This window comes from Lissotriton vulgaris, chromosome 8 (assembly GCF_964263255.1).
Source record: "Lissotriton vulgaris chromosome 8, aLisVul1.2, whole genome shotgun sequence".
Classification (NCBI taxonomy): Eukaryota; Metazoa; Chordata; class Amphibia; order Caudata; family Salamandridae; genus Lissotriton; species Lissotriton vulgaris.
The window spans coordinates 1258760095-1258787732 of NC_141696.1; the positions used below are offsets into that span (position 1 = coordinate 1258760095).

Sequence of the window (27638 nt, forward strand, 5' to 3'; positions counted from 1 at the left end):
GTTCGGGCTGGACTGTTCCCATGAGGCACAGGTCTCTGTACTGGGGTGAATGTATGATATTGCTCTGCATTCTGTCCATCAACTGTTGTTTTGCATCACTCCTTAATTAAAGCAAGTCACAGCTATGAAAATCTGTAAGTAAAAAGCCAGCAGTGTGGCTCTCTTCCCCAGCACTACCGACCTGTAATGCGAAGGCCAGACGCATGACCAACTGCCAACAGCCTTTAAAATCAAGACTGCCCACCCCAGCCCCTCCCCAAAACATTCCAAATCATATTAATAAATTGCTGCTTTTTGATATTTGTACATATAAAGATTAACCATGTTTTGCGCATGTGCACTAATCTACTTATATACACACACATCACACCTCCACCTGAAACAAGAAAACACTTTTTGGTATAGTACATCATACTCCTGCACAAATTTGTGATGCAGAAGCAGTTTGCCCTCAAGGACTGGTGGTGATGCGTGCAGCCCAGTAAGACAAGAGCTTCTAGGTGAACTACCATCAAGGTCAAGACAGCCAACGTGGAAGCACAAGCACTGAGGAACGGTTTTTAACAAATCCCATTCAAAGACTACAGTAGATACACACTCAGTCGTACACCTTTCTGTGATTTCTCAACATAAAACAAAACCCATTCATATATATGTATGTATCTGTGGCCAGTCATCTTGCAATGGGCAGAACAAAAATTTAAACCAGCCACACAACGAAGAAAACACAGCAGCTAGCGAACAATGAGCAAGAGGCACTGGGGGGTGAACCTCATCAATAACTCCATATAGAGGGAAAACTACTGTCAACCACTTTTTACATGCAAGGTGGAAACCTCAAATCATTATGGCCATGTCAAAAGTATGACTATATAAATGCTTCAGTACAAGTTCCACTGAATCAACTAACACGCACAATTTACATTTTATAACCAATTAGCATTGGCAATGCTCAGCTGCTTGTATTTATACTGTAAAAACGAGTGCCCTAAAACAGCTAAAGCAGTGGTGTATCACCCTCTGGTGGGTAAAGCCTGCACCACCATTTGATAACTGGAGTAGAAAATCTATTTTAAGATCACTGAAACATCTTTCCCATGGCCCTATAGCAGTCTGCTAAACAAATCTGAATGGGCATGAGCATAAGACAAAGAAAACTGCATGTCATATTGGCACCTGTACTTTATTCATGTTATGCTGTAACATTTTACTAGCCTTCGTTTTGACTTTCCTTAACCTTTGCTAATGAGATGCATTTACAGCTAGTGGTGGGTAGTGCTGATATTTACTTTCTATGTGGCTTGAGTTATAAATGCAGCAAGAATTGTATTGCTCTAATTCCCTGCAAAGCCTTAACCATAGTATACCGCATGCTCTCAGTTCGCCGGTGAAATGGCAATTTGTCATCTTGCTCAAAGAAGCAATCAAAGGAGGACGATCATCACTGAGCAGCAGCAGACGACAGGCATAAGACAGCTGGCATCCAAGGACTGAAAGTGTGCACAGCTTTTTATCGGGCACGAGGTTACCTTCCAATCAACTGCAAAGAAATTTAATTATAAAAGCCCCCCCACCCCAAATCCCACGTTGAATCAACAAGGAAAAAACACCATAGTGCAAAATATTTGCTTTTATTCGTAAATACAAATTTACGCCATGAACTCGTAGGGAATTGGCTCCAACAGTTCGGGTTCCTTGCCTAGTGTACTAACGAAGTGCGCTCCTCTTGGTGCTTCAGGCTGGATTAAAAAAAAAATTAAAACAGAGTTTAGTTCACATGCAACAGTTTGCAATGCCCACATTAAGAACAATACATTCAATATGCTCTCAGTACCGGTGAAATAATTTGCTCATGTGTACTTCATTGAAGTAATCATAGGAGAGTATCATCATTGAGCATTTTTTTAAACAAATATTAAGGACATTAACTACTGAACGCTATGTTTACAGTATTAAAACCATGCTTAAGCGTCACGAGGGTCATGAAGGTATAGAAGGATTAGAAGCACACTTGTTTACCTGGCGTTTCATTTCAACCCACAAGCCTTTCGCCTTGGCCTCTGTCTTCCTCCTTTCATTCTCTTTGACACGTTTCAGAAAGCTGTCTCTGCTTTTTGAATGCTTAATATGTTCAATGCGCACGTTAATTCTCTTGGCAAGAATTTTGCCCCTGCAAAAAGAAAGAAAATAGATGTATCTGGCCTATTGTATTTCAACAAGAAACCCAAATGTATAGATAGTTTCATATTACAAATACTCTTATGATGACATGTGTCTAGGCAAAACTAAGGAAAGCCTCAGTCCTTGTACATTACCTCAACTGCAAAATTACGAAGAGACAAAAAAGCCCCAGTACAGAAAATTGCTTTATGAAAAAGGTAATTGTGTTATTTTCACAGAGCAATAGTGGGTACTGCCACCATGTGCTACATACCATAATCCTCGCAGTATGGGACCACCCCCACACATCTTGCTTAATCCACCATCCCATTGTCTCCACACAGTGCACACCTGCTCCATTACGTAATTAATGAATGGCAAATTCACTGACCAATGCTTACCCATCAGTCATACTTGTGACCAGTATATACCTAATCGCCACCGTCTAGCAGATTACTATAACCCCCCCCCCCCCCCATTGGTGCACAATCTACCAGATTATTCCTCACATTATACAAAATAGCATCCGAACTAAAATCATCGGAGTGAAATATCACACCCACTACTGCTCACACACTCACTGGTCCATCGTATTGCAAAGAAATCAAGTGACAACTAATCTACCCTTAAACATCTTGTTGATGCAGATCAATGGTATCAAGATTCATTAAAGACTCAATTCCCCAAACCGAAAGTTTGGAAAAGAGACATGAAAAAACTCAACCCAGGCTCTTTGCCCCCCAACAGGCGCAATCTCCTTCTTCCACCGACAGACGATACGGACGTTCAAACCCTGACTGACCACTATCTCAATGCCATGACCCCAATAATTAATGAGGCTGCACCTATGCAGCTGAAAAGAGTCACTACTAAAATCTCCAACCCATGGTACGACGGGAGTCTCAATGAGGATAGACGAGACATGCGAATGGCTGAACGTATCTGGAGAGCAGCTCCCTCTGCAATGCACCTAAAAGACCTGAAGACAAAGAGAAACGCCTACTTCAGGAAAATAAAACGTACAAAATCAGACTTCAGCCGCCAGCTCGACCAGGCATAAAACAGACCGAGAAAACTATTTGAGCTTATCAGATCACAATCCAAGGAACAACGCCAACCAATTAACACTGCGAGTAAAGCACCCTCCTGTGAAGACTTCGCTGCTTTCTTTATCCAAAAAACTGACAACATAAAAAGCGATCTCCTTATTGATGCAAGCCTCCATTCCAAACCCCAGTGCCCTGCAACCGCTGAACCAAAAAACAATGCTACATGGTCAACCTTTGGCACATACTCGGAAGAAGAAATTGGTAAACTGCTCAACACCCTGAAACCATCCAATCACCTCACGGACCCCTTGCCTGCCTCCGCAGTAAAAGACTTTACCCCTCTGCTTCTCCCTCTCTGGACTAAAATTGTCAACAGCTCTCTCCAACAAGGAAGCGTCCCCGACTCCCTCAAAGTTGGTCAAGTCACACCTCTACTAAAAAAGCCCACAGCCGACCCCTCCGACCTCAACAACTACCGACCCATCACCAATATTCCCACCCTCGCCAAACTACTAGAAAAATGCGCACAACTACAATTGACTAATCCCATTGAGCAATTTGATCTCCTCAACCCGCACCAGTCAGGCTTCCGAGCGGGACACAGTACTGAAACGGCAATGACGCACATAATTGACGACGCACTTCAAATGCTAGACCAAAACGACACTTGCCTCCTCATCCTTCTTGATCTCTCTTCAGCATTCGACACCGTTAAACATGAGAATCTGCTAGAACTCCTAAACACAAGAATGGGCTTATCTGGTACTGTTCTCAAGTGGTTCACTTCCTTTCTTCACAACAGGACGCAGAAATTCAAGAGCAACAACCTGTTGTCCTCGCCAATACCTGTAACGCTAGGAGTCCCCCAGGGCTCCTCTTTATCCCCAACTCTGTTCAACCTAGTCATGGAACCACTCACCACCTTGCTACAAGCATCCAATGTACACTTTCACATGTACGCCGATGACACCCAACTTTATCTCAAATTACAATCTCCCAATGACATCCTGCTCCTGAACGCAACAATCAGATGCACCCAATCCTGGCTTGCTGATAATCACCTCAAACTCAATGCCCTGAAAACAGAGTTCCTTCTGATCTCACCTCCAGCTAAGAGCTCCACTGCTCAAACCTGGCTTAAACACCTAACTGCACTCAATGTCCAACCCACCATCGTGGACTCGGCAAAATCTTTAGGCATTACACTTGACACCAATCTCAACATGCAGCAACACATCAGCAAGGCAACTAAGGGCGCGAACTTCCAGATCAATACTCTGAGAAAACTTAAACCCTTCCTCCCAGCCAAAGACTTCCAAACCGCAGTACAAGCTATAGTCATCCCCCGAATTGAATACGGCAGCACCGCACTAGTCGGACTCCCCCTAACCACAACCGCACCACTAAGAGCCTCCCTAAACGCTGCAGCGAGACTCATCACTGGGTCAAAAAAGCACTCCCACATTACCCCTGACCTGAGAGCCCTGAATTGGCTGCCATTTGAAGCCAGAATACACCTGAAAATCGCCTGCATGACACACAAGGCGGTTCACCTTAAGTCACCCGGTTACCTCGCCCAGAAATTGACAATATCTGGCAGAACCAGAAACACTAGAGGCACAAATAATCTTCTGCTGAAACCGCGAAGATTCCGGAAGGAAAAAACATATAAGCGCTCCTTCTCTGGAATGGCACCTAGGATCTGGAACTCTCTCCCTCCAGAAACAAGGCTTATCCCATCCACTACACTCTTTAAAAAAGAAGTAAAAGCTATCCTCATGGCTAAATACACTTGAACTAGTATCTAGAACTCTGTACTACATGCTTCTACCTGCTTGACCCCTTTGCCTACTTAGATGAGTAGTCTCCCTCACATACCCCGTATGTAACCTAGTTGTACTGTTTGATTTATTGATTTGTACGATTACGCCCCCATCATGTACCCCTCTATGTAACCTATTTGTACTGTTTTGATTTATTGGTATGAGTACGCCACCATCTATGTAAAGCGCTCTGATATCTGCAAAGATCTTGTCCGCGCTATATAAAACTTTTAAAATAAATAAAATAAAGAATAAATGAACACAGTAAGAGCTGCTTCAGACCCACACTCAATTCAGAGCAGATGGTTCCAACAGGCAGTTCAGCAATTACACACTGAACGGATTGGAAAATACTTTAGTTCCTTTATTTCAATGCATACCAGCATATGAATGAGCATCAGAAGTCCCAGAGTAACGTGAAAGCCAGGGAGCTGCAAGTGCAACTAACACGTCTCCTGCATTCAAGTGCTAAGTAATCTAAATTAGAGCCCAAACGTACTGCACAGGGGCAGTAATTGAGTTAAGCATTGGCACACTCAATAAGTTTGCCTCACATAAGCCATTGGCTTGCTGCAAACCTTGGATAATGAACTATACTTGGATCCTATAATAGACAGGCAAAAGTTGGCATGATTAACGAAAACTCCACCTACAGGCGCAGTCAGAGCCCATGTTAAATGGGCTAACAAGCAAATCCGTTCACCATATACCGGACTACAGTAGAAAACTACATAAGGAAAGTGAAAGCAAATGTTCGTAGATTTTAAGTGCTTTGCTTAAGAGTTATATCAAATGTATAAAAGACAGAAACTGATTTTAACAACCATTTACAGCTTGACCTTGTTGAAGTAGAAAGTGGAGGGTATTAAAGAAAATTGATTGACAATGAAAATTGTGGACTTGCTTAAAACATTGGATACACAACAAATTATTAGTTACATACACTACCAAGTTTTTATAAAATAAAGCTGTTTCCTCAGACAGGATACAAGTCAAAAATGGATTTGCTTGTGTTTTAGAAGGATAATTGCTCTGCCCCACGTGAATGACCAGTACAGACACAAGGTCCGCCTAGTAAAGTGAGAATGGGACTTCCAAGCGAAACACACAAGTCCATAGTGAAAATACTTACTTGACTTGTTTGTTTACAATAATGCCCACTGCATGTTGGGTGACGTTGAATATCCTTCCAGTCTTGCCATGGTAACACTTGTGCGGCATACCCTTTTGAATTGTTCCCATACCCTTTGAAAGAGAAAAATAACACATGTAAAATCGAATTTAGGCTATAATATTTACTTTACAACATACACTCTACGTTTAGGAGGCAAAACTTTAGTGTCGCAAAATTGTCAAATATATTTATAATAAGCCACCCTCGTTGCACGTTTTCAGCAGAGAAAACGGATACAGCATAGTGAAAGCAAATACACGGCCTCAGCCAAGGAGGTCTTGCAATGCTCCTGGGCAACAGAGGATTATGAAGGCACAGAGACGGCCCTTGGGAGGTGATGCTGCTCGTTCTGCATATGCAGAACGTGTGGCTCTGGGCAAAGTGGCATCACACAGACTAAGGGAAGCAAGTTTAGACAAAATGAAAATTTTTTTTTTTAAAACAAGCGCCCTATTTCGTGCTTTCATTTTAATAGTGGTCATGCCACGCACCATTCTTTAGATGACCCTCGTCTACAGAAAGTGGCGTGGCCTGGCCTCAATTACGTAAAAGCGCAGAATGGAGTGCCTGCAAAAAGTAAGAAAGAAAACACAAACAAAATGATCAAGGCCCTGTGTAAGGAAACTAGTTGCCCGGTGCACCTGGCTTAAAACTGAAGTATCAGGAGCACCGGCCAATAAGGAGCGAGGAAATAAGAGGGATGGGGTTGTGAACCAATGGCAAGCACCAGGTGTAATTACACCGCATAGAGTGATTACAGCAGGCGCTGATGCTCAACCTAAAAATCTGGCTTTGTCTGTACAATTTAGTCAATTTTTTGAAGTCCAGGCAACTGGAATTAGGTGGCAATGAGTAAATTGTGGTAGAGCTATCTTGTGTTGCAAGAAAATGCAACACATCTGTAAAATAATCTTGTTATAATACATAGGATTCTGCATTTCCTGTATCAAAAACCAGTCTCAAAAGTATATAATTGGCAACTCGTGATGCATTTACAAAGAAATGCCAGTACTCAAATGTAGTAACTTAGTTGATTTTTGATGTCACAATTCCTGCTGACAGAGCCAGCAGTTATGGAAAAAGGCAGGTAAGGTCATGGGGCAAAGCTTTTATAGCTTTATCGAGACAAGCAGCAAGGGGATATTTATGGAAACTTTTTTTGCACTTCTACAATAGTTAAAAGTTAAAATCCTTTTGCATGTTTCTATACATTTAGTGCTACTGTGCTTTTTTTTAAAGAAAAAACTGACTTATTAAATCAATTACAATATCTGTTTCCGAAAACTCACATCTTTTTGATGTGTTTAATTATACACTAGAGATTCGATTTGTATTCTTCATATTTACAAACATACCTGAGCCAGCAGCCATGGGGAAAGGCAAGGCCGGGTGACAGAGCATAATTAAAGCAGCAGTTTAAAGGAAAACTAAACTTTTCTTCTACTCTGTTTTTCTAGTTGTAGTGATAAACACAAAGTAGGCACTTATGGCAACATTTTTGCACTCTTTAGGTAATCATAGAAAAGCTAGAATCTTTCTGCAGGTTTCTACTGTGTGTTTTCTTAAACCCCTTCACTGCGCATGTCGGCCAACGGCTGTCGCAATCACTACCTCAGAAGTGCCGCGCACGTCTGTTGGCCGACGCGGCCCGCCCACTCTTCAGAACTCCTGCACCGCAGCAGAATTTGCACCGCGGTAAAGGAGCTAAAATAAAAAAAAAGCCTGACTTTCCTTACTACGGATTCAAATAGACTTTTTCAAGAAATATTTAACAGCTTTTTGATGAGTTTGATTTTGTATTAGAGATTCTATTCTTCATGTTTGTACACATGCTTCTTTCATATGAAAGAGCTACGCACCAAAGATTTAAGTGGTTTGTGGGAAAGGTGATGTGAACATGTATTATGGGATAAAGTACCCTCTGCCATACACAAGGAGATTTCAAGTCACCTTGGTGTTCGAGAGCTTTTGGCAAGATCCTATAATGTATGGCAGAGGGTACTTTATTCCATATATTTTAACTCCATGGCTGCTAAGGCTTTCCCCCCCCTGTGCTGACTTATTGACTTTCCCATTATTCATGACGAGCTGGGCTCGTCATCAGTGTACGAGGAGGCTACACCATGACGAGCCCAGCTCGTCATGAGTGTGGAAGGGGTTAACACAGATACATGAGAGCCCATACTACATAAGACTAATGTTTAAGGGAAACAGAAAGTACAGTGTAGCTAAGTGTTTATGTGCTTCCATTTCGACAAAGCATTGTGAATTCAAACACCAGGAATAAACCAGTTTGTGTATAACAGCGTTGCACTGAGCAGGAAACAAAATACATGGTCACATTTCTGTCTAATAAAAATGTATGCCTCTTGTTCTGGGCACCCCAAATGTGTTAAATCTGGCCCTCAGTTTCTGGTTTGCCTTACATTTAAACATTGAAGGATTTTTTTTCATGCGGCTGACAAAGGCCATTTGCCATTAATTCGGGGGATTGGAAAGATCGAAAATTATCCTCAGCAGCAAATATCATCTAATTCCAATAGCATACACATTTACTGCACAGGCTTTAAATAACCAAAGGACTGTTGGAAACGCCACACAGGAACATCTGAATATTTGCTCTTTACCAGCCTTCTACCCTTTATTTATTCTATCAAGGATGTACATATGCTGTCAATTAACTCACACCCCACCATACCTAAGCAAAAAATTTGATCGAACAACCTACTTGCATGTGATACACTAGCAAGAAAAAATTACTAGCATACAGAAAACTTAAGATACCACAACCTACAGTGCATGGTGACATTAGGTTTGTCATATACATGGAACGCAAAACTTCCCAACTCACGAATAGGCGGGAGCAACTTTGACCTGATCAGACTCCAACCCTGTATTATTTTCTACACAAACTCTCAATCCCTTTGCAACCACTCCTAAAGGAGGCCCATCTTCAATATGTACGCCACTTTAAAACAGTTTGCATCCATAAAACTGCTGCACCCTCAAGCATTATCCACAGCCTAACACCCACGAATTGCAAACCCAACCAGCTAACTGCCTTCGTTATTCAGGAAAGCAAATAAAAGGGATGACACAAGGTTCGCCGTGGCATTAGACGGGTATGTATTCCTCAAATAAATAGTTATGACCCACAATACTAAAATCATAATATGGAATTGTCAGCAACAAATTGTAACATATACCTCTTAAATCAGTCAGCTACGAGGTTTGGCTATCAGCAATGGTCAGCCAAAAAAAAAACAAGCCTTGCCAAATGAGCAGACATGGAACTGAAGATATCACTCATTACTGGACATTTCGAAGGACTTTAATGTAGTCCATTCACAGCAGATTCCAACTATCTATAGAATTTGACTACTTATTTGCATCTTAGACGCACTCAGATATTCGAGTATAATAAAGTCCATCCCAACAGAGAACTCAAATTTATAATAAAACATGCCAAGTGAGAAACTAAGGGTCGGATTTTCCCAACACCTTTAAAAAGGAATGTTAATGCAGGAAGCTAGGCATCAGCTTTCAGGAGCGGAAATTTAAACCAAGGGGACGATCCCCAAAGCCATGAAGGCCAAGCGAAAAATTAAGACCAATCCTGTTCTTCTCATTGAAGTTAGCTTTCATTCCTCTGTAAACTGGCACTAAAACATCTAAAATGGGAATAAAACATTCGGGAATATTATCAAAGCCCTCCCTTTGCGCTTTAATAGTTTAGCAATCTGCTCAAAAAGTCAAAGCCATGTACTCAAATGTTTGAGAATTAGCTTGCGACTAAAGTAGGCAACAACTCTGGCACCCCTATACCGCCATATACAGCTACGGGTTTGACCCCTTCTTCGATTTTGCTCTACTGACTCAGACTTATTTAAAACTTGCTAGAATATTGTGTCAATATAGCTGGAAGACTAGAGCTCTCCTTGTAAGTATATTAATTCTGAAGAAATACCTTGATGTCCACTATGTCCCCCTTCTTGTAGATGCGCATGTAGGTCGCCAGAGGTACAACTCCTGTAAAACAAATTATTAGAGTAGCTAGTACAAAAAAAAAGAACAAAAAAAAAAACTGATCACATGTATTCCCAACTATGAAGAAAAAAAACCCTGGAAAAACAAATCCAACAGGCTATACGAAAATTGCAAATGCACTAGCATGTGGCCGTAAATATGCCCCGTAAAAAAATGCCAATAGTTTGGCGAGTTTAACCATTACTAAACCAGAATTTTAAAACTAATAAATCTGTGGTTTATATATAGAATCGCATTAAGGTATAATTTAATACCAATAGACACTGTCCATCTTATCTTTATATACAGTTACAGTCTGAATTCAGTACGATGGAAGCAAGGCTACACAAGCAGCCATTAGAACAAGATCGAGTAACTGAAATAATTCAAAATGCAAGATCCCAATATGCAGGTTACCAAACAAAATAGTTATACCGTAGAGTTGCACGATAAACCCCTACAGCCTGAATGACATGAATTTTTATTTTAACCCTATACAGACCTTGAAAGACAGCTTTTGTTCACATGACAGCTAAAGAAATAGTCAATGCATTTGGAAACAAATGCAAGAGTAAGGACTCACCATGTTTGCGAAATGGTCTAGAGAACATGTAACGCGTTCCTCGCCTTTTTCCTCTTGTGTTCGTCATTTTGGCGGTTTACTAAAGGCAAAGGGGTACAACAGCACACATAATCAGTCATAAGCAAAACAACCACCACCAAAAACATTCTGCCGTTTAAAATAAACTCAAGTTAGATATAGGGTTAGGTTTATGTTATTTATTAACAATTGTGTATCATAAAATTTGCAAAAACGCCCTTTGGCACTTGTTAGCTACTTTATGATAAAATGGTAATACAGTAGGAGGGGGCTGACACTCACCACATCAATGTACCTCAGATCTAATATAAAAGATGCTCCAGGACAATTGTTATACAAAAACTATTTGAGGCTTCAATCTATTCTGCACTCCGTGACCATTGTGCACCTCAACAATAACAGAACAAATGTTTTATATGGCAATTGAATTATAAGTTATGTAGAACACAGAACTGGGTGGCTAACTATGTACAGCAATAACAAGATAAATTAGTTGCACCGGTGCTATGGTTCCAATTCGCAAAGAGCAAGAGATCTAAAGCAATAGCTTTCTATAAAGGGAACAGACTTCATGATATATATTCATATTTACATCAAATGAAGTGTTTCCTACTAACATCTTACGCATTGCAATATGTGACCTGGCAATGCAATTTTACCTTTAAGACAGAAGGTTGCACTAGCATCTGCTGGTAGTGAGCTTCGGTGGAAGAACTGAACTTAAAATCACCGTCAGGGTAGTTTGGGGAGGGCTGGGACATATCACGGTCGGTATGGCTTGGGGTCTTTCTGAAGTGGTTATCAAGAAAGGGCATTAACTGTAATTAGGGCCAAAATCAGAACAAACCCTTTCACCAATGCATTCAAAAAGTCAAAGTATTGCTTGTGACTAGCTACCTGCGACAATAGACCCGTTACCAGCCAAAGTACATTTTTTCTGGTTTACAGCATTGGCCTTCCTTCCTACTATGCAATCTGCATCCTGTGTAACCTTATCTGTTAATTCTCTTTTACCAGATTAAGCGGTTTGCTTCCATGTACAGCGCTCTGATACCTTGATGCGCTATATAAATCATTCACTGTTTCAATAAACGTGCCAGTAGCTTCCATAAGACTATTCTCGTTAGAGAGCCAGATTGCTGGGTGGAGTGCAAAGGTGGTGAAAGTTAGAACAAACTATACAGCGTTAGGGAAGCAAAGTTTAGAACCTAGACTCGAGACGTTAGGAGTGGACCAACCGGACGATTACAATAGTGCAGTCTACTGAACACCAAAGAGCAGATGAGGGCATACGCTGCCTTGCATGCATATTTGAGTGCAAGACACCTTTTAGCCAGTAATGACAAAATTGTATTTAGTGACGGATTCCATTTTCATTAAAGGGCTAAGGAGAACTTCAAGGTTTCGGGCCGCAGGAGTAAATTCAACACTCAGGAGGGTAGAACAGAATAAGGAAGAGACATGGGTGCGGATGAGGAAAAAAAGTGCAAGACCTAATTCATCAGTATTCATGTCAGAGCCATTCAATGCCGAATGGCATCGTGAGGCAATTTCAGACGGGTAAGGAGCATGATATATTTTATATATAGCTCAGGTTCGCACAAAAAGCAGAGTCCCTTACGGGCGGGTGCATGGAAGTGGCCGTGCCTGCTACAATAAGTCGTCGCCCCAATCCCCTTCCTTGTTGGATGAGAAAGACCAGCACTCACGGGAGACGTTCTAAAGGAATTTATGTTTGTACAAGAATAAAACCCTTTCAGAACGTCTCCCGGAGTGCTGGTCTTTCTCATACAAAAGGAGGTGATTGGAGCGACGATATATATACACACACTGAGTATTGTCTAAAGAGGTAATACAGAAATGAAACCGTGCAGAAAAGGTCACAATGGGACAATGAAATCTAGGAGTTAAGGACAGAACGCCTTAAATTGGGACAGTGTTGATAGAAGTCAAGCAACTGGAAAAAATAGCAGCCTGAAACATAAGGTGAGCCATTTGTGTTCCAGGCCTTGGATGCAAAGTGAGTCTAAAGAGAAATGTAATCAACAGCGTAGAAGGTGGCAGAGTAATCCAAAATTATTGGTAGTTTACTCACTAATTGTGAAAAGGGGTAAAAGTTGAACAATGTACACGTGTTTCTGTGGAGGGTACAAAAACCTACTTGGAGGGACATAAGCAGGTTTAAGGACGGGTAAAAAAAAAACACGAGGCAGTTGAATGCCAACCATTTCTGTATACTGCACTATTTATAGGAAAATGAGGCAACATGCACAGAATCAAATGACAGCTTATTACTGCAACTAGATTTACTGGGAATAAAGCGTTCGGCAGTTAACGGATCAGGATGGGTCATGGCTAAGTGAACGTGAGGAGAGAGTGGTTTGATGGGGGTGGAGGGGAGGCTAAAGTGAGGCGGCACGGATTTCACTTGGTATCGTCAAGTGTCCTCAAGGCTTGTTTGTATTCCCCAGGGTTGAAGATATTCGTGTTATTGTGCCCCTTACGTAGGAAGCGAACCCATTTTGAAGATGCGGAATGCTGAGGGCTATTTTAAGACTGCGAACGAAAGGGGTGGGGCAAGGAGCTAAAATGTATTATAGACTTATAATAATCGAATGATATGTTGTGCTGGAGTAGAGCCAAGTCAATAATGTGAGATATAAATAATTCATTAAGTGTGTTATCTTTTGGAAGTCATGGTGCTAGCTTGGGGAGACTGCAGGGATAACATTACATGGATTAAATGCAAGGTAGTGTTGAAGCTTGCTTATTCATAGACACAATATAACAAACAAGACAACGCTGGAATTTCCAAGCCATACTATTACATTTCTTCAGGGTAGGTTGTCAACGTAATCGAGTCCTACAACTATGAAGAAAGTTATTTTTATAGGAAAGGGGCCAAAACAGACTGAACATTAGGGCCGATAGCGAGTCTGGAAAGTTAAAAACAAGAACGAGATATAGGGGGTTTCCTTGCCCACCTGCTGGCGAGATGTGAATTAATTATTAAAAACAGACAACTGATGTACGGTGGTGTTCAAGAGACAACAAAAGGTAGGTAGAGAAGCATAATCTCACCTTAAATATGGAGACGTGCATTAAAAAAATGGACACGTCCACCGTGGAAGTTTGTGGGAACACGCGAGTCCATGGAATCAAACATCTTTAAGTAGGTAGCATGGGGGTGAACGATGGAATTACGAAATGATCGGTGGGTTGTTAAGGGAGGTGTTAGAATATTGCAGATATAAGACCACAATTTTAAGGAAACAACCCTACAGTAACCGGTATATATCCCATCCGACGGCTAATGGTAGTCTAGAAATTGTGACATAACTAATTAGAAATACCATTACACACCACGTTTTCACAACACGTGTTAAGTGTTTAAGGAATGCGGACACAAATATGACAAGCGGGAGATAATCACAAACAGGTCTTTGCTGAGCCATACAGCAAATTCGTCCGGAGGCTTCCCTGTGCGTTGGCCGGTTCACGAGACACGACCTTAAGTCTATTAGAAGACACCAGAAACAGATCAAGAAACATGTACAGCAGGAAAAAGGGCGTGATGGAGTAGAAATTGACTTTATTACTCATCCGGATCCTAACTGCAACACGTTTAAACTAAGATTAACCCCGATAGGCAGCAAGCGACCAACTCTAAACCCCGGGAACCTACCGTTGTGCGTCCCAATACACGCGAGGCACAGAAATACTACCATCTAAAGGAAGTCGGATAATCTCCCTCAAGTTTTCCTGCGAGCACAGTTTACTAATGTAGCAGTTTTCAGATAAATTACTAAAATTAGCGGAGCACCATCTCGCACCGCGTTACCTGGAAGATGGCGAATCCGGCGGAAAGGGAAAACTCGAGGACCCCACGGGTCTTACAGGGAAGTTCCGGAGTTGCCCTGCAGGTTGCCTGAATGCTTGCCGAAAGAAAAATCAGATACTGTATCTTATAGTCTCTCTGGTGCTTGAGCGTGGGTCTTCTACAGCGAAACCGCCCCTATTTCAAGGATAAACGAGCTCCAAAACTTTAAAGAAAGCGAAACAGGGTTGAGAAGTTCGACACCGTCCATGTCAGAACTAGGTCTTGACATGGGCAACCTTGGCGGACGTAATGTAAGCGGCCATCTTAGAAAGGTTTACAATACAGTCGTTTCGTGAAAATACCTGCTCTTATTCAGGCATAATTGCGAAATACATGTAAATATAAAAGAATAGTGTAACCGATTCTAATGATAACTGAGTGCAAAGAATAGGTTTTGTATAAATATGTGTATTTTATTACTTATCATGAAGCTACGTCCGTTGAAATTAAAAGTTATATTTTACGTCACATGCTCTTTTTAATGCAGAAGTCACATTATTGCGTGCCCTCCTTGTTATATGAAATAGCCCGTTAGCGCCAAAAATTGCTTCTCTGCTTATGGAGAAATTGCTTCTCTGCTTATGGAGAAACTCGTAGGCTACGTACTAGTTCTACCGTTTCTCAGTCGAAGGCTGGTCGCAAAGGAGTAGCAAACGTGTGAGCCATATTTGAAATGTATTCTCAGACGTTCAGATCAAGCGTAGGACAACGAGAACGGATATATGGATCCTGATTTACTTAAAGCTCACACATGTACCCGTTTATGTAGGCCTGTGATATAATGATTAACATTGATCTGTGGACATTTGTTATTTTTGTTGAAATATACCTAATGCATTTTCTCTATTTTATTTAGAATAAATGTATGCCAAATCTGTGTTTCAGACCAAACTATGTTTCATGTCATAGCTTGGCAGACGATCTGCAGGAGTCAAATAAAACAGATTCTGGTCTAAAATGTACTCCGTCTCCTTTGGGGACGAATCATTACAGCGCCTGCCCTCTTAATGTGAACGGGCACCAGAACAGGAAAACAACAAAAAACCTGAGCGAAGATTTGACATGTGAAGAAGACTAGTCAGCACTGCGGGCGGGCTGCTGTGCGCACAGTTTCAGGTATTAGGGCTGTTAAAATCTTTTGCAAACATTTGCATTATTGATATCAATTTGCTAGCCCTCATTCTAAATTCACCAGGAGTCAGCTAGCTCGTACCACGGTGATGGCTTTCAGCCAGGGCTCTTATGACATCACGACATTCTGTATCACGATATATTATTTGATGTTTTTTCATTATGCATTCTTGGACTTGTAGTGTACGTTTTTTGTAAAAGTCAATACTGTCTGTGGTTGTCCTACACTAATGGCACTAGGCAGACCCCCCAGGATATAGCGGCATGCATTAGCAAATTTAGCAGCACAAAAATGGAAATTTAGCGGCACAAAAATGGAAATTTAGCGGCAATTTGGTGGCATTTTATTTGGCCCTGGACCTTGATAAAGCGGCCTCCAGTGACCCCATCCGTCACCCGTCCTTCCTTACACTCTTTCTGCCTCCCAATTCTCCCTCTCTTAGTTGTGTTTTGCCGCTTTTAGCTCCTCTATCTTCCTTCCTGTTACACTCTTTCCACTGTCCCATTCAGCTTTCTGTTTCTCATGCCCCTTCCTTTCTGTGCCTCATTCACTCATCCTCTCTCACACACACACATCTTTCTCTCCTCATCGATATCTCTCTCATCAGCCCAGTCTCTTATCCCCTGTCCCTCTCTCTTTCCATCTTCGGATCTCTCTAGCACCCTGCCTCTCTAGTTCTCTCTAGTTCTCTCTTGTCTCCCTCTCTGCCTTCCCCGCCCTCTCTTCTCTCTATAACTCTCATACTTTCGTTCTTCCAGACACTGTATTTTTTCCCCTTCCTCTCTCACCCTCTTTCTCGCGCATTCACCCTCCCTCTTTCTCTCCTGCTCACTCCTCTCTACTTTTCTCCACCTTTCAGTTTCATTCGCCCAGTTTCTCTCACCCCCTACTACCCTTTCCTTCTTTCCCACCTCTATGACTTCTTTGCTCACCCCCCCTCTCTTTCACCCCTTCTTTCTCGTCTCACCTGCCCCATACCCTCAGTTTTCATTCTTGCTCCCCCTCTTTACCTTTGCGCTTCACCTTTATCCTCCCATTTTCTTTTACCCCTGCCCTTTCCTTCTAAACGCCCCACTCTCCCTTGCTTTCACCCCTTTCCTCTCCTCACACATGTGCCCCCAGCCACTCTTCCTTTCTTTCACCCCTTTCTTCTCCTCACACGTACCTCCAACCCCTCTTTCTCTCTCCCGCCTGTCTGTGATTCTCCGTGCAGGAAGCCGTTGGTAACTGTCGCTCGCATCCTCCGGAGAGAAACCCCGGGGTCTCGCAGTACTAGAGCAAGAAAAAAGAAAACCAGATTTTTTTTCTAATTTAGAAAAAAAATCTGCTCTCCCTCTCCGTTTAGCTGGAACAATAATCACAAGCGTTATCTGGTCATTTTTAATGCTGTCTGAAAACTTGACCCCCAAGGAACTCTGCCACAAGTATTCTTAACTCATAAGTTATTTCTAAATACAGCGCCCCTTCCCTGAGGTAAGCGCCCAGTGCGGTAGCACCAGTTGCACTGCCCTAAAGCTAGCCCTGACGAAATGTAATATCTAAGTGAAGAAGTTCTAACTTTCGACAGCTATAATTCAAGCATCATTAGCGCGAGACAGCACTATGTTTATATGCAAAAAACCTTGGGAGATTGTGCCCCTGAGTTTCCCTATATTTTCTGCCACTCAGTGCATTACACAATGCAACTTGAATAAAATGAGATTTAATAGTTTGTAATGACAGCTACACTTTTACATGCGCTGGGGTAGCAGGTGCTAAGTAACCAACATCTCCCACTTGTCAGATAAAAACATCTGAATGTTCTGCAGGCTCTTGCGAGGCTGCAAATGACGAGAAGCTTGCACTTAAGTTGCTCATCTAGTCCAAAGAAAGACTTGATTGAATGAACCTGGGAAACACCAGAGCTCAGCTGTGTCTAAGGAAAAGAATAAGCTTGCAGTGACAAAGCCTTAGCTGCGCCTTTTGTCTGCGTGTGAGAAGCGTGCAGAACTCTTGACCATTCTCCCTCTCATATGTGTAATGAACTTTACACATTTGCTGCTTGTTTTGTATTTGTACTGTCTGATGAAAGCTTGCACCACCGCAAGCCCCTGACACCTGCCAGAGCCGAGGATAACAGGCGGGGGCGTGAAAAACTAAGCCTCATTAACAAGTGCAAGGTCTTTAAATGACCTGTGAAGTACTCGGGTGCGGCTGGCAGCTTTGAACTGCCAGCCGCACCCGAGTACTTCACAGGTCATTTAAAGACCTTTCACTTGTTAATGAGGCTTAGTCTGACTGTCTGTGTGTGTCCCAGGAAGCTGCTGACACACACGAGTGGGGGGGAGGGCGGCGCGCGCAGCCAGGCATTGTTTGTTTTGCTGTCTCACTTGTAAATATCGCGGCCAATATGTTTATTTTCGCGGCCATCGCGGTAATCTGCCGATTTCGCGATTTTTTCGTGAATCGCGAAATCGCGATAAACTGGAGGGTCTGACTAGGCTGCAAGTTATCCTCCCACCATTCTGGTAGATTTCAATTTCAGGTGAAGTCAGATGTTTAAAAGGAGGATCCCATTAAAGTGACTGGAGAAAAACATTTTTGGTGATGGTGTAGGTTTGCAAAGAGAAGTCTGGAGGCTTATTGCCCTTTAGGAGGGTGAATACCACTAAAAGAGGGTGATGCCTGCCAAATGAGAATACGTTGTATTGCTTTGTATTGTATTTCAGCATTTATATAGCGCTTGCTATCCCTATGTGGGGCGCTGAAGCTATTGCCTACCTGAGTAGCCTGCTATACTGTAACAGTGTAGGCTCTGTAGTTGGAAGGATATTGTCTTTGTTTTGATCCTATGTGGGAAGTGTTTCCATATCGTGCATGATGTCCACCAAGGTGCTGTTATCACATTATGGAACACAGCGCCTAGCAGTATGTTGGATGAAGTGGAAAAGACCTTCGTGCGGTTTTATGGTTTATAGAATGCTGATAGCTTTGAACAGCTCTCTAGATGATATTTTTTATAATATGGTATGTTTAGTTGGTTACTGCACTAGGTTGTCCAATCTGACAGTGTGTGTATAGTTGTGGGCCTGAGTTGGCAAGTTGGAAGGAGAGAGAATTGGAGATCTATTGGGATGGACATTTTTATTATCCCATCTCCGTGTGCGTTTGTGAGATTTAAAGAGGAGGACAGGTTGTATAAATATATTGGACCTGCAGTGGAGGACTATATTAAGAGTGTCCAAAGGAGTTAAAGTTCTGGAATTATGTTGACTAGTATTGGCTTATTTAGAATGTTAATCGCTTACCCCAAGAGAGCAATACCCCTATGCACATACATATGAGATGTACTTTTTAAGTAAGATGGAGTAAGCACATCTTAGCAATAATAGACATATGGTGACATTACCGGTTGGTATTTTTAAGTGAGACCGTGGTCAAATATTATGTAATAGTCAATAAATGTATTTATTTTGAAGCAACTAAAAAACTTGGCAATATCTATTTAAATTTGAGGCAGCAGGGAACTTTAGGCTAGCCAATGTGTAGTAGTAGTAATCTAAGTTTATTAATACATCCAAAGCATCAATGGCGGACTTTTAGCTCTGCACCTCATGCTAGTTCCACCAAATCCTGGTCCTGCGCTTTGCTCCCTAGCGCCAGCCGTTGCGTTATGCCTCTGTGTTCCAGATCCAGACAAATTGCTACAAGTGGAGGTGCGCCAGGCAATGAAGTCCAAAAGAGTCAGTGTGATGTCAAAAAAATTCTTTATTTCAAATTCTTTATTTTCGAAAGTTCCGTAGAAAAATAAGCTCAGCCAACGCGTTTTGTTCCCCCTAGTAGAACTTCAGGGCTTACAGGCTCAAGCAAACTAATCCGGAAGCGTGGTAGCTGTACGACAATTTTCTCCAGGATATTGCACTGGAAACCGTGGTGGTACTTACAGGCATTACCGGTTGAAAGGTCTTCAACATGCAGGTTTTATTATGCCTGTAAGTACCACCACAGTTTCCGATCCAATATCCTGGAAAAAATTGTCGTAGAGCTACCAGGCTTCCTGATTTGTTTGCTTGAACCTATAAGCCAGTGGTTCCCAAACCTTTTTGACCTGTGGCTCCCTTGACCTAATTGGCAGTTGGCCGTGGCTCACCACCATTTTTTTTACCAGTGGGGGGATACAAGCTCGACCTCGGGAGTACTTCCTGTTGTCTTCCTTAAATTAATTGGGAAGCAATGAAGGTATTATAATCATATTTATAACAAAATAAGAAAATAACAGTTGTTTAATAAAAACTCGTTGAGTGTGAAACGATACAAGATTAATGGCCAAATATGTTTCCATGAAACTTTTTTTAACCACACAATAGTTCAAACATTTCTGTATTATAAAATATCTTTTCAATGAACAGGTAAAACAACAGAGTCCGTAATTAACCTTAAAAATCCTTGTGAGATATATGTGCTTGTTTTTCCTTACATAGCTCCTGAAATCTTGGAGTTATTTTTGAGATCGTAACATGCATTTCTTTTTCAAGGTTAATTTTTGCCCTATATTTAGGCTTCATAACTGCAACTGCTGAGAAACCAGCTTCACAAAGGTACGAAGTAGCAAAAGGGATCAAAACATGAGGGCTCTCTTGCTTATCATTGGATATTCATTTCTAGCTTGACACCAGAACTCAAGCAGTGACTGAGACTGGAACCTTACTTTCAATGCTGAGTCACTTGAAACATCAATAAGCTGTTCTGCTTCCTCATTGTTGAAATGCTGATGTATCTCAGCATTGAAGGGCTCTCTTACCCATTTTATTGGCTCCACTTCATCCTCTGGAAAATATTTAGTAGGTAAAAACTCAGTTGAGACAAATACAGAACAAAAACTGGTCAGTTCCTCCTTTTAACACCATCTCTTTGTCCTGCGAAAACTGGTCCAATGAAGGAAAACATTTATATTCACCCTTGCTTCACTGCTTTTCCAAAGGATCACTTTCTTCTTAAAGCCTCAAACTTTGTCTGACACTTGAAAGATGTTGGTATTATTGCCTTGCAAGGACTTGTTCAGTGCATTCAGTTTTTCAAATGGGTCAGAAAGGAAAGCCATTTGTATTAGACAGTCTGCATCAATAAACTTGTCAGCAAAACAATGTTCATCATCATGTAGATATGAGTATATTTCATTCCTCAGCTCATACACTCTAAGCAGGGAGTTACCTAGAGACAGCCACCGAGAACTGCTGTAGAACAAGAGGCATGAGCGTTCCTCACCCATGTCCTCACACAGTTTAGCAAAAAATCTTGCTTTCAATGGTCTTGTTTTAATATAATTTACCACTTTGATGACTATTTTCAGAATACCATGCAGTTCTTCACTGAGGTTTCCTGCTGCCAGTGCTTCTCTGTGAATTATGCAGTGTCTCAAAACAGCATTAGGCGCTTTAGATCGTTTGCAAGCTTAAAGTCCTTGGTTGCATCCTGCCATTGAACTGCTCCTATTTGTACAAACTCCAACACATCTCTCCCAGTCAATTTGATTCTGTTGCATAAAATCATCCACAACCGCATACAAGTCTTGACCTGTAGTTCAACCTCTGATTTCTTTACAGAACAACAAATCCTCAACAATTTGTTTTTCATATAGAAATCTGACATATAGCGAAGATGGGTGTCTTTGTGGTTGTCTGCTGCCTCTTAGATTACAGATGAGCTAATCGTTAATATCTTCAGCCCTATCATTTATCCTCGAGCTGATAGTATTATTAGAAAGAGGCACTTTCAGCAGCTGTTTACACGCATCTTCGCCGAGCATGATTGTTACCATATGAACAGCAGCAGGCAAAATCAGCTCTTCTGCAATTGTGTGCATTTTTTTACTCTGTGCAACTGGATAGGCCACTTTATATGAAGACAGGAGGGTGTTACTATTAATTTTGGTTTGTTTTGAGAAAGTGGACTTTTGTAGTTTGGCTTCTGCAATTTTCTTAAAAAAATTCCCTTGTCTTTCCGACCACATTTGGGTGAAGACTTTCAAGATGCTGCTTAAGTTTACTTGGAAGCATGGATTCCAGAGCCAAAACTTTTAAACAGATTGCACATTGAGGACTGTCTTCATTATTAACCTGAACACACTTGAAACCATAATCCAGATACCTGTCATCGTACTTTCTGTACTTGGCTTTTCGTTTCTCGTCCTCTTTTTTTTTGTCAGAAGAACCTGTAACTTCACTTTTCTCAGACGAACTTGCCTTAGAAATCTCTTCATTGTCAATCAGAAAGATGGGAATCAATTCCTCTCGACTTAATTATTCAGATGGAGAAGAGAAGAATTTACAAAAATATGTAAGAAAGGTCTTTCTATCTGTAAAGTTCCTGGTCGTCTTTTCTTTTCCTTTGCTGAAGTATTTCCAGGTTTCTTGTGGGTCTTATCCACAGTCTCCACGGAATAATAAGCCTGAAGTACAAAACATCCAGGTAAGACAAGTATAAGTAGAACTAAAGTTATTCTCTGCCTAATGATGGATCTGTTATTTTGCAATAGTAGCCCATTATGATGGTGACCATTTGGACTTATTATTCTTATTGGTACCCCGCACAGACAGAAAGAGCATTCAGTTTTTTAATGAAAGCTAACATCAAATAAAATGGCAACTGGAAAGTTTGCTGCAATTTAGTGCAGCGGGCAACCAATAATAGAAAACATGAGCAACTCTAACTTAGTTCTTATAAGCAAGGTTTAAACCCCTGTGAAATCAAATAGAAACACATTTGGCCAAAACTAAATAAAATGCTTTACTTTTGCATGCATCAATGGGAAAGTAAACAAGAACACATGGGGTGAATGAGGATCCACATACATTTGCATACATTTCCACACATCGTGGGTCAGGAGAAAATGTTCCTGCATATTTCTTGGGTTACGCCCGGTCAGAAACTCATCAAAGCTGCAGTGCTAGAAACACGTCAGCTGAGCAGATGGCGAGGGAGCAGTCCACAGTGCAGCTCTATCCCACAAAGGGCACCTAATGTCAAACAGGCTTTGAAATCCTGATCACAACCACAGTATGACTGAGTGGCTAGTATTGTAGGATTTAAGTCTAAGATCGGCATGGTATTTGATTAATAATGAATAAACAGTGCTTCAGGCATCAAAGGTTGCTAAGAGTATAATAACATCTAATGTGCAAAATGTTTCTACTATCATTTGTATTGCTTTCACATCGCCCTGCCACAAGTATACCATCAGAGCTATATTCCCTTGTAACAACGATTATCCATCCTCATGGTGACCATGGACGTGCATTACCGAATCCGAATCAAATCAAAGCTTCTAACAGTTCATGATGAATATGGGCAAAGTGTACCGCACAGCGTGGTACAGTTTGTTTCCCTGTACTTTTAATTCTCAGTGCCTTACTAAACCCTGAAATATCCTTTTATGTGTTTTTTGCAACTATAACTATGGACATTGTATTGATAACGTTGCAGACAAGAATCCTACCTGTCCTAGGACCTTGATTTCTTTAGTTTAACTGGCTTTTTACAGTACAAATAATGCTGGTGATACGGGTGTAAAACGGAGGTTGGGCATTTGATTAATAATTAATAAAATGCCATACCGATCTTCTGCCCAACCTACATTTTACACACATATCACCAGCATTATTATTCATAACAGCGCGGGATTGGCTTATATTCAAGTCATTGTATGTCTGACTGGAGTAGAGTGAGCAGGAATTATTATCTCTTCTTGTAAAAACTGTAAGACATTCTCCTTACTTGAGTAACCTATTTTATAGAAATAACACCGTGGCTTGCGTATTTTGAGCTTCTCCCTATGTGTGGTACTGTAGAAAGTATCGAATATATTAACTCCAGCTGCAGCCAGTCATATGCATGGGAAATCTTTGGGGCTGAAAAACTGAGGCACTGGTGCGCTTTTCTTTAAAGACACAAGTGTTATGGATGGTTGGAAAATAATTTAGAAAGGCTGCTTACTGTGCCAGGAGGAATAAATGCGGCTTTGGAAGGCTGACTTGTCCGTATTCTCCACCGCAGAACCATTTTGCAGGCTCAATAATGTGTAAATTAGTAACATGGGTATAAATGATATAATGGCGCTGGATTCCTGGGTGGTATATTCTGTGAGTCTGTTGCACAATAGCAGGGCCGGCTTTAGCACTTGTGGCGCCCAGTGCAACAATGTTTTTTGGCGCCCCCTCCCAATGACCACCTCCACCACGGATTCCCTCCCTACTACCCTTTAACAGTCTCCATAACCACTCTCTCTCAGATGCATTTAATACATTTTATAGCGTCACTCATAAAAGTGAAGGCAGGGCCGGCTCTATGGCGGTATGACCGGTGCCACCGCACCGGGTGCTGACTTCGCATAGGGGCGTAAAAGCACTTGCTGCCCCGTTCCTGACCTCTAGCAGTGTTCAGGCAGCAATTAAAATGTCAATAAAGCTCGGGTGATTAATGTTCTTCCAGGCGAGATTAGAGTTTTATCCAATAGAAGTTTAGACTCTAGGAAGTTGTTATTCTTGGTTGTGGTTACACATAATCCCCCCCTGAGCAAGACAATTCTACATCACCCTCCTCCAGGTAGCCATTTCCTTTTCAACCTCCTTCGATCTCTCCTTGCGTCCTCTAATGAGTCTGATCTTGGACGATGCCCCATGGGAAGAAAGGGATACTGTTTTGTACTTACCTGCGGATTTAACGGATGTGGATAGCTACTGCGGAGCCCGAACAAACTTGGCGGATGCCCGATGGAGCTGTCCTATGCAGCTATAGAGGAGTCTGGCCGCTCGGCCGTCACCTACCCAGTCGGACATTTGACATTGCTTTCCGCATCTCCCCGTTTGGTCTCCTTCCCTCCCCCTCATCTCTGGTTCTCTTGATGCTAGCTGCTGTCACTATGTATCCTGTATCTCCCTGTTTCAACTGATGTAGATACCTTCAGCGGAGCCTGAACAACCTTGGCCGATGCTCGGTGGAGGTGTCCTATGCAGCTATACAGGAGTCTGGCCCCTTGGCCGTCACCTACCCAGCCTGACATCTAACATTGTTTTACTCGTCTCCCCGTTCGGTCCCCTTCCCTCCCCCTCCTCCCTCCTCTGCGATTGTTTGGATTCTAACTGATGTATCTATGTATCCTTTAACTCACTGATTCAACTGATGTAGATACCTACTGCGGAGCCTGAGCAACCTTGGCCGATGCCCAGTGGAGCTGTCCTATGCAGCTATAGAGGAGTCTGGCCCCTTGACCTTCACCTACCCAGCCGGTCATCTGGCACTGTCTTCCTCGTCTCCCCGTTTGTGTCTCCTTCCCTCCTCCACCTCCTCCCTCTGTTTCTTTGATTCAAACTGTTGTAACTTTGTAACCGGTAACTCGCTGATCCAACTGATATAACTATGTAACCTGTAACTCACTGATCTTCATGTAAAGCGCTTTGATACCTCCGGGTCTAGCCACCGCTATATAAAACTTTGTAAGTAAATAAATAAAATACGAGGGTTGATATACCTGCTACCTAGAACATGCACCGTGCAGATCACAAAGTGAATGTAACGTAAACAGGTCTGTGGGCTACTACATTTGTTAGAGACTTCCTTTTGTTAGTTGCAGTTTACAGTGAGCTAATATCTGTCATCAAAGAACTGCTGGCAGACTTCAGAGTATAGATTAGAACATATGGGTTTTTCCCCCTGACTTTCATTATTCTAATGTGAAAAGGGTTCACTTGTGTACAAATCTGTTCTTGTCATTAAAGAGAGCCCTACTCCATTGTGTTACATTTTAAATTCAGAGTTTGTGCTTCTCCAGACCAAGCACTCTTCAACTATACTGCCTACCAATATGGATGACATGTGAATTCACCCCTTGTTATCCATTGTCTTATGTAACATGTCCTATACACGGAATTGCACACCTATGATTGATAGTCTCACAAGAGTCCAGCAGTTAAACGTACTCTGCTGCACTCCGACAACAGCACGAGTGTGCCTTTGAAAAGTGTAAATGGCCTTCCCCTCTCTAACATGCTCTGTTTTTACAGTAAAAATAATGCTGGTGATACAGGTGTCAAACGAAGGTTGGGCAGAAGATCGGCGTGGCCATGACCTTCGTTTTACACCCGTATCACCAGAATTATGTTTACTGTATAAACGGAGCACGTTAGAAATCAGACATAAAATATAAGCCAAGTCAAGGCCTTCTTCTCGCCGAGAGAAGGCCTTGGCTTGGCGTATATTTTATGTCTGATTTCTAAAGTGCTCCGATTTACAGTAAAAATAATGCTGGTGATACAGGTGTAAATGCCCAACATTCGTTTTACAACCGTATCACAAGCATTGTGTTTACTGTAAAAACGGAGCACGTTAGAAATCAGAAATAAAATATAAGTCAAGCCAAGGGCTTCTCTTTGGCTTCTTGGCTGCCGTGCAACACAGTTACAGAACGGACCCCACAGGAATCCCTCCCATTACAGCCCCAACACTAACAACACGGCCCTTCTAACTAAACTTAGCTTACGTGGGAAGAGGGTCCTACAGCAGAAGACGGCGGGCGGCAGTACACGGCAGCAGTAACTCCCCTCAAACGGCCAGAGCTGCATATGGCATGCGTATGCCAGTAAAATGGAGACTACTTCAGACGCCTGTGAACATACGTACGACGAATATACGTACGCACGTATGGCGGCAGTGCGCTCTTGGGGCAAACCATGTCCCAGGTTTTTGCAGGTGGAAAATATTTTGGCTGCGGCTGCAAGAGGCTTCACTTTTCCACATTGTGGTCGCGGCGCCTCTGACTCCTCATTACGGCGCACCGGGGTGCCACGGCGCATAGTTTGGGAACCACGGCTATAAGCCCTGATAAAGTTCTCTTAGAGGGAACGAAACGCGTTGGCTGAGCTTAATGAGCTTATTTTTCTACTGAACATTTGAAAATAAAGAATTTCTTTGACATCACACTGACTCTTTTGGACTTCATTGCCCGGAGCACCCCCACTTGTAACAATTAATCTAAGTTTATTGTATTAATCAAAAGATTAAAATAAAAGGTATAAATCATCACAATCAGCACAAGTATCAGGTGATCGGTAAAAGTTGCAGAATATAAGTATTTTAAAATCAAAACATAAAAACAGTTAGCTTGAATCTGGACACAGATGAGTTTGAATCAGAGTATAAGGCAATATATTTAAATCCCAAAGGTGGCACTTTATAAACCTGATTTAAGAATTTAGTTGCTGTTATTGTTGTTATTGTTGCACTGTTCTTCCTGGCACTATCAAATTATCAAGCAGCTTGTCCAGTAGATCTTCTTGTGGCTCTATGAGAATTGCTGGCTGATACTTCATATCAGAGTATGAAAACAATTTACTTAAATTACGGAATGAATGCTTTGTAAACCTAGTCTAATAATGTAAATTGCTTTATTTTTGCACTGCTGTTCCTGAAACTACAGCAGTCTCGAGCAACTTCTAAAGTAGATCTTAATTGGCATTCTAAGAGTCTATGGGAGATAATTTATCTTAAACACTACAATTTAGTGCAAATGTGCAAAACACCTGTAATTTAAGATCAGTGTGTAAAAACAACTTGTTTAAATCTAGATACAGATGGAATCAAGTCAGGGTATAGACATAAGTGCTAAAACCATGAAGTAGGTACTTTATAAGCAAACAAAAAAAGGTTAATTAGCATTATTATTGCACTATCTTCGCTGACACTAAAACGACCTCCACAGTTGATCTTAATTTTGCCTTATTAAACTTAGGTCAAAAATACTTTTTTCTTAAATACAAGAGC

General features: G+C 41.7%; 2 protein-coding genes and 1 non-coding gene across 5 annotated transcripts in view; 1 reads left to right on the forward strand and 2 right to left on the reverse strand.

Annotated features, from left to right (window-relative positions):
- Nucleotides 1-1612: 1612 nt before the first annotated feature.
- Nucleotides 1613-14850, reverse strand: RPL21 (ribosomal protein L21). 3 transcript variants are annotated; one of them, XM_086935172.1, is made up of 6 exons: nt 14675-14850; nt 10816-10894; nt 10174-10235; nt 6165-6277; nt 2020-2170; nt 1613-1739 (listed from the first exon to the last, which is right to left on the reverse strand). In XM_086935172.1, exons 2-6 carry the CDS (start codon nt 10880-10882, stop codon nt 1650-1652), a joined length of 483 nt encoding a protein of 160 aa, XP_086791298.1. In that variant the 5' UTR covers nt 10883-10894; nt 14675-14850; the 3' UTR covers nt 1613-1649. The 3 variants fall into 3 exon arrangements, with proteins under 3 accessions (XP_086791298.1, XP_086791299.1, XP_086791300.1); XM_086935173.1 differs by having other exon boundaries at nt 14519-14679; XM_086935174.1 differs by lacking the exon at nt 14675-14850 and adding an exon at nt 11493-12049.
- Nucleotides 5999-6125, reverse strand: LOC147698576 (small nucleolar RNA SNORA27). Its single transcript, XR_015299659.1, has one exon. It is a non-coding gene; the product is annotated as a small nucleolar RNA SNORA27 (small nucleolar RNA).
- An 829-nt stretch (nt 14851-15679) lies between the features above and the next one.
- The window catches only part of MTIF3 (mitochondrial translational initiation factor 3), a 170033-nt gene continuing 158074 nt past the window's right edge, over nt 15680-27638 (forward strand). The window contains exon 1 of the mRNA XM_086935171.1: nt 15680-15829. The gene's annotated coding sequence lies outside the window, so the exon portion shown is untranslated. The remainder of the gene's footprint in view (nt 15830-27638) is intronic.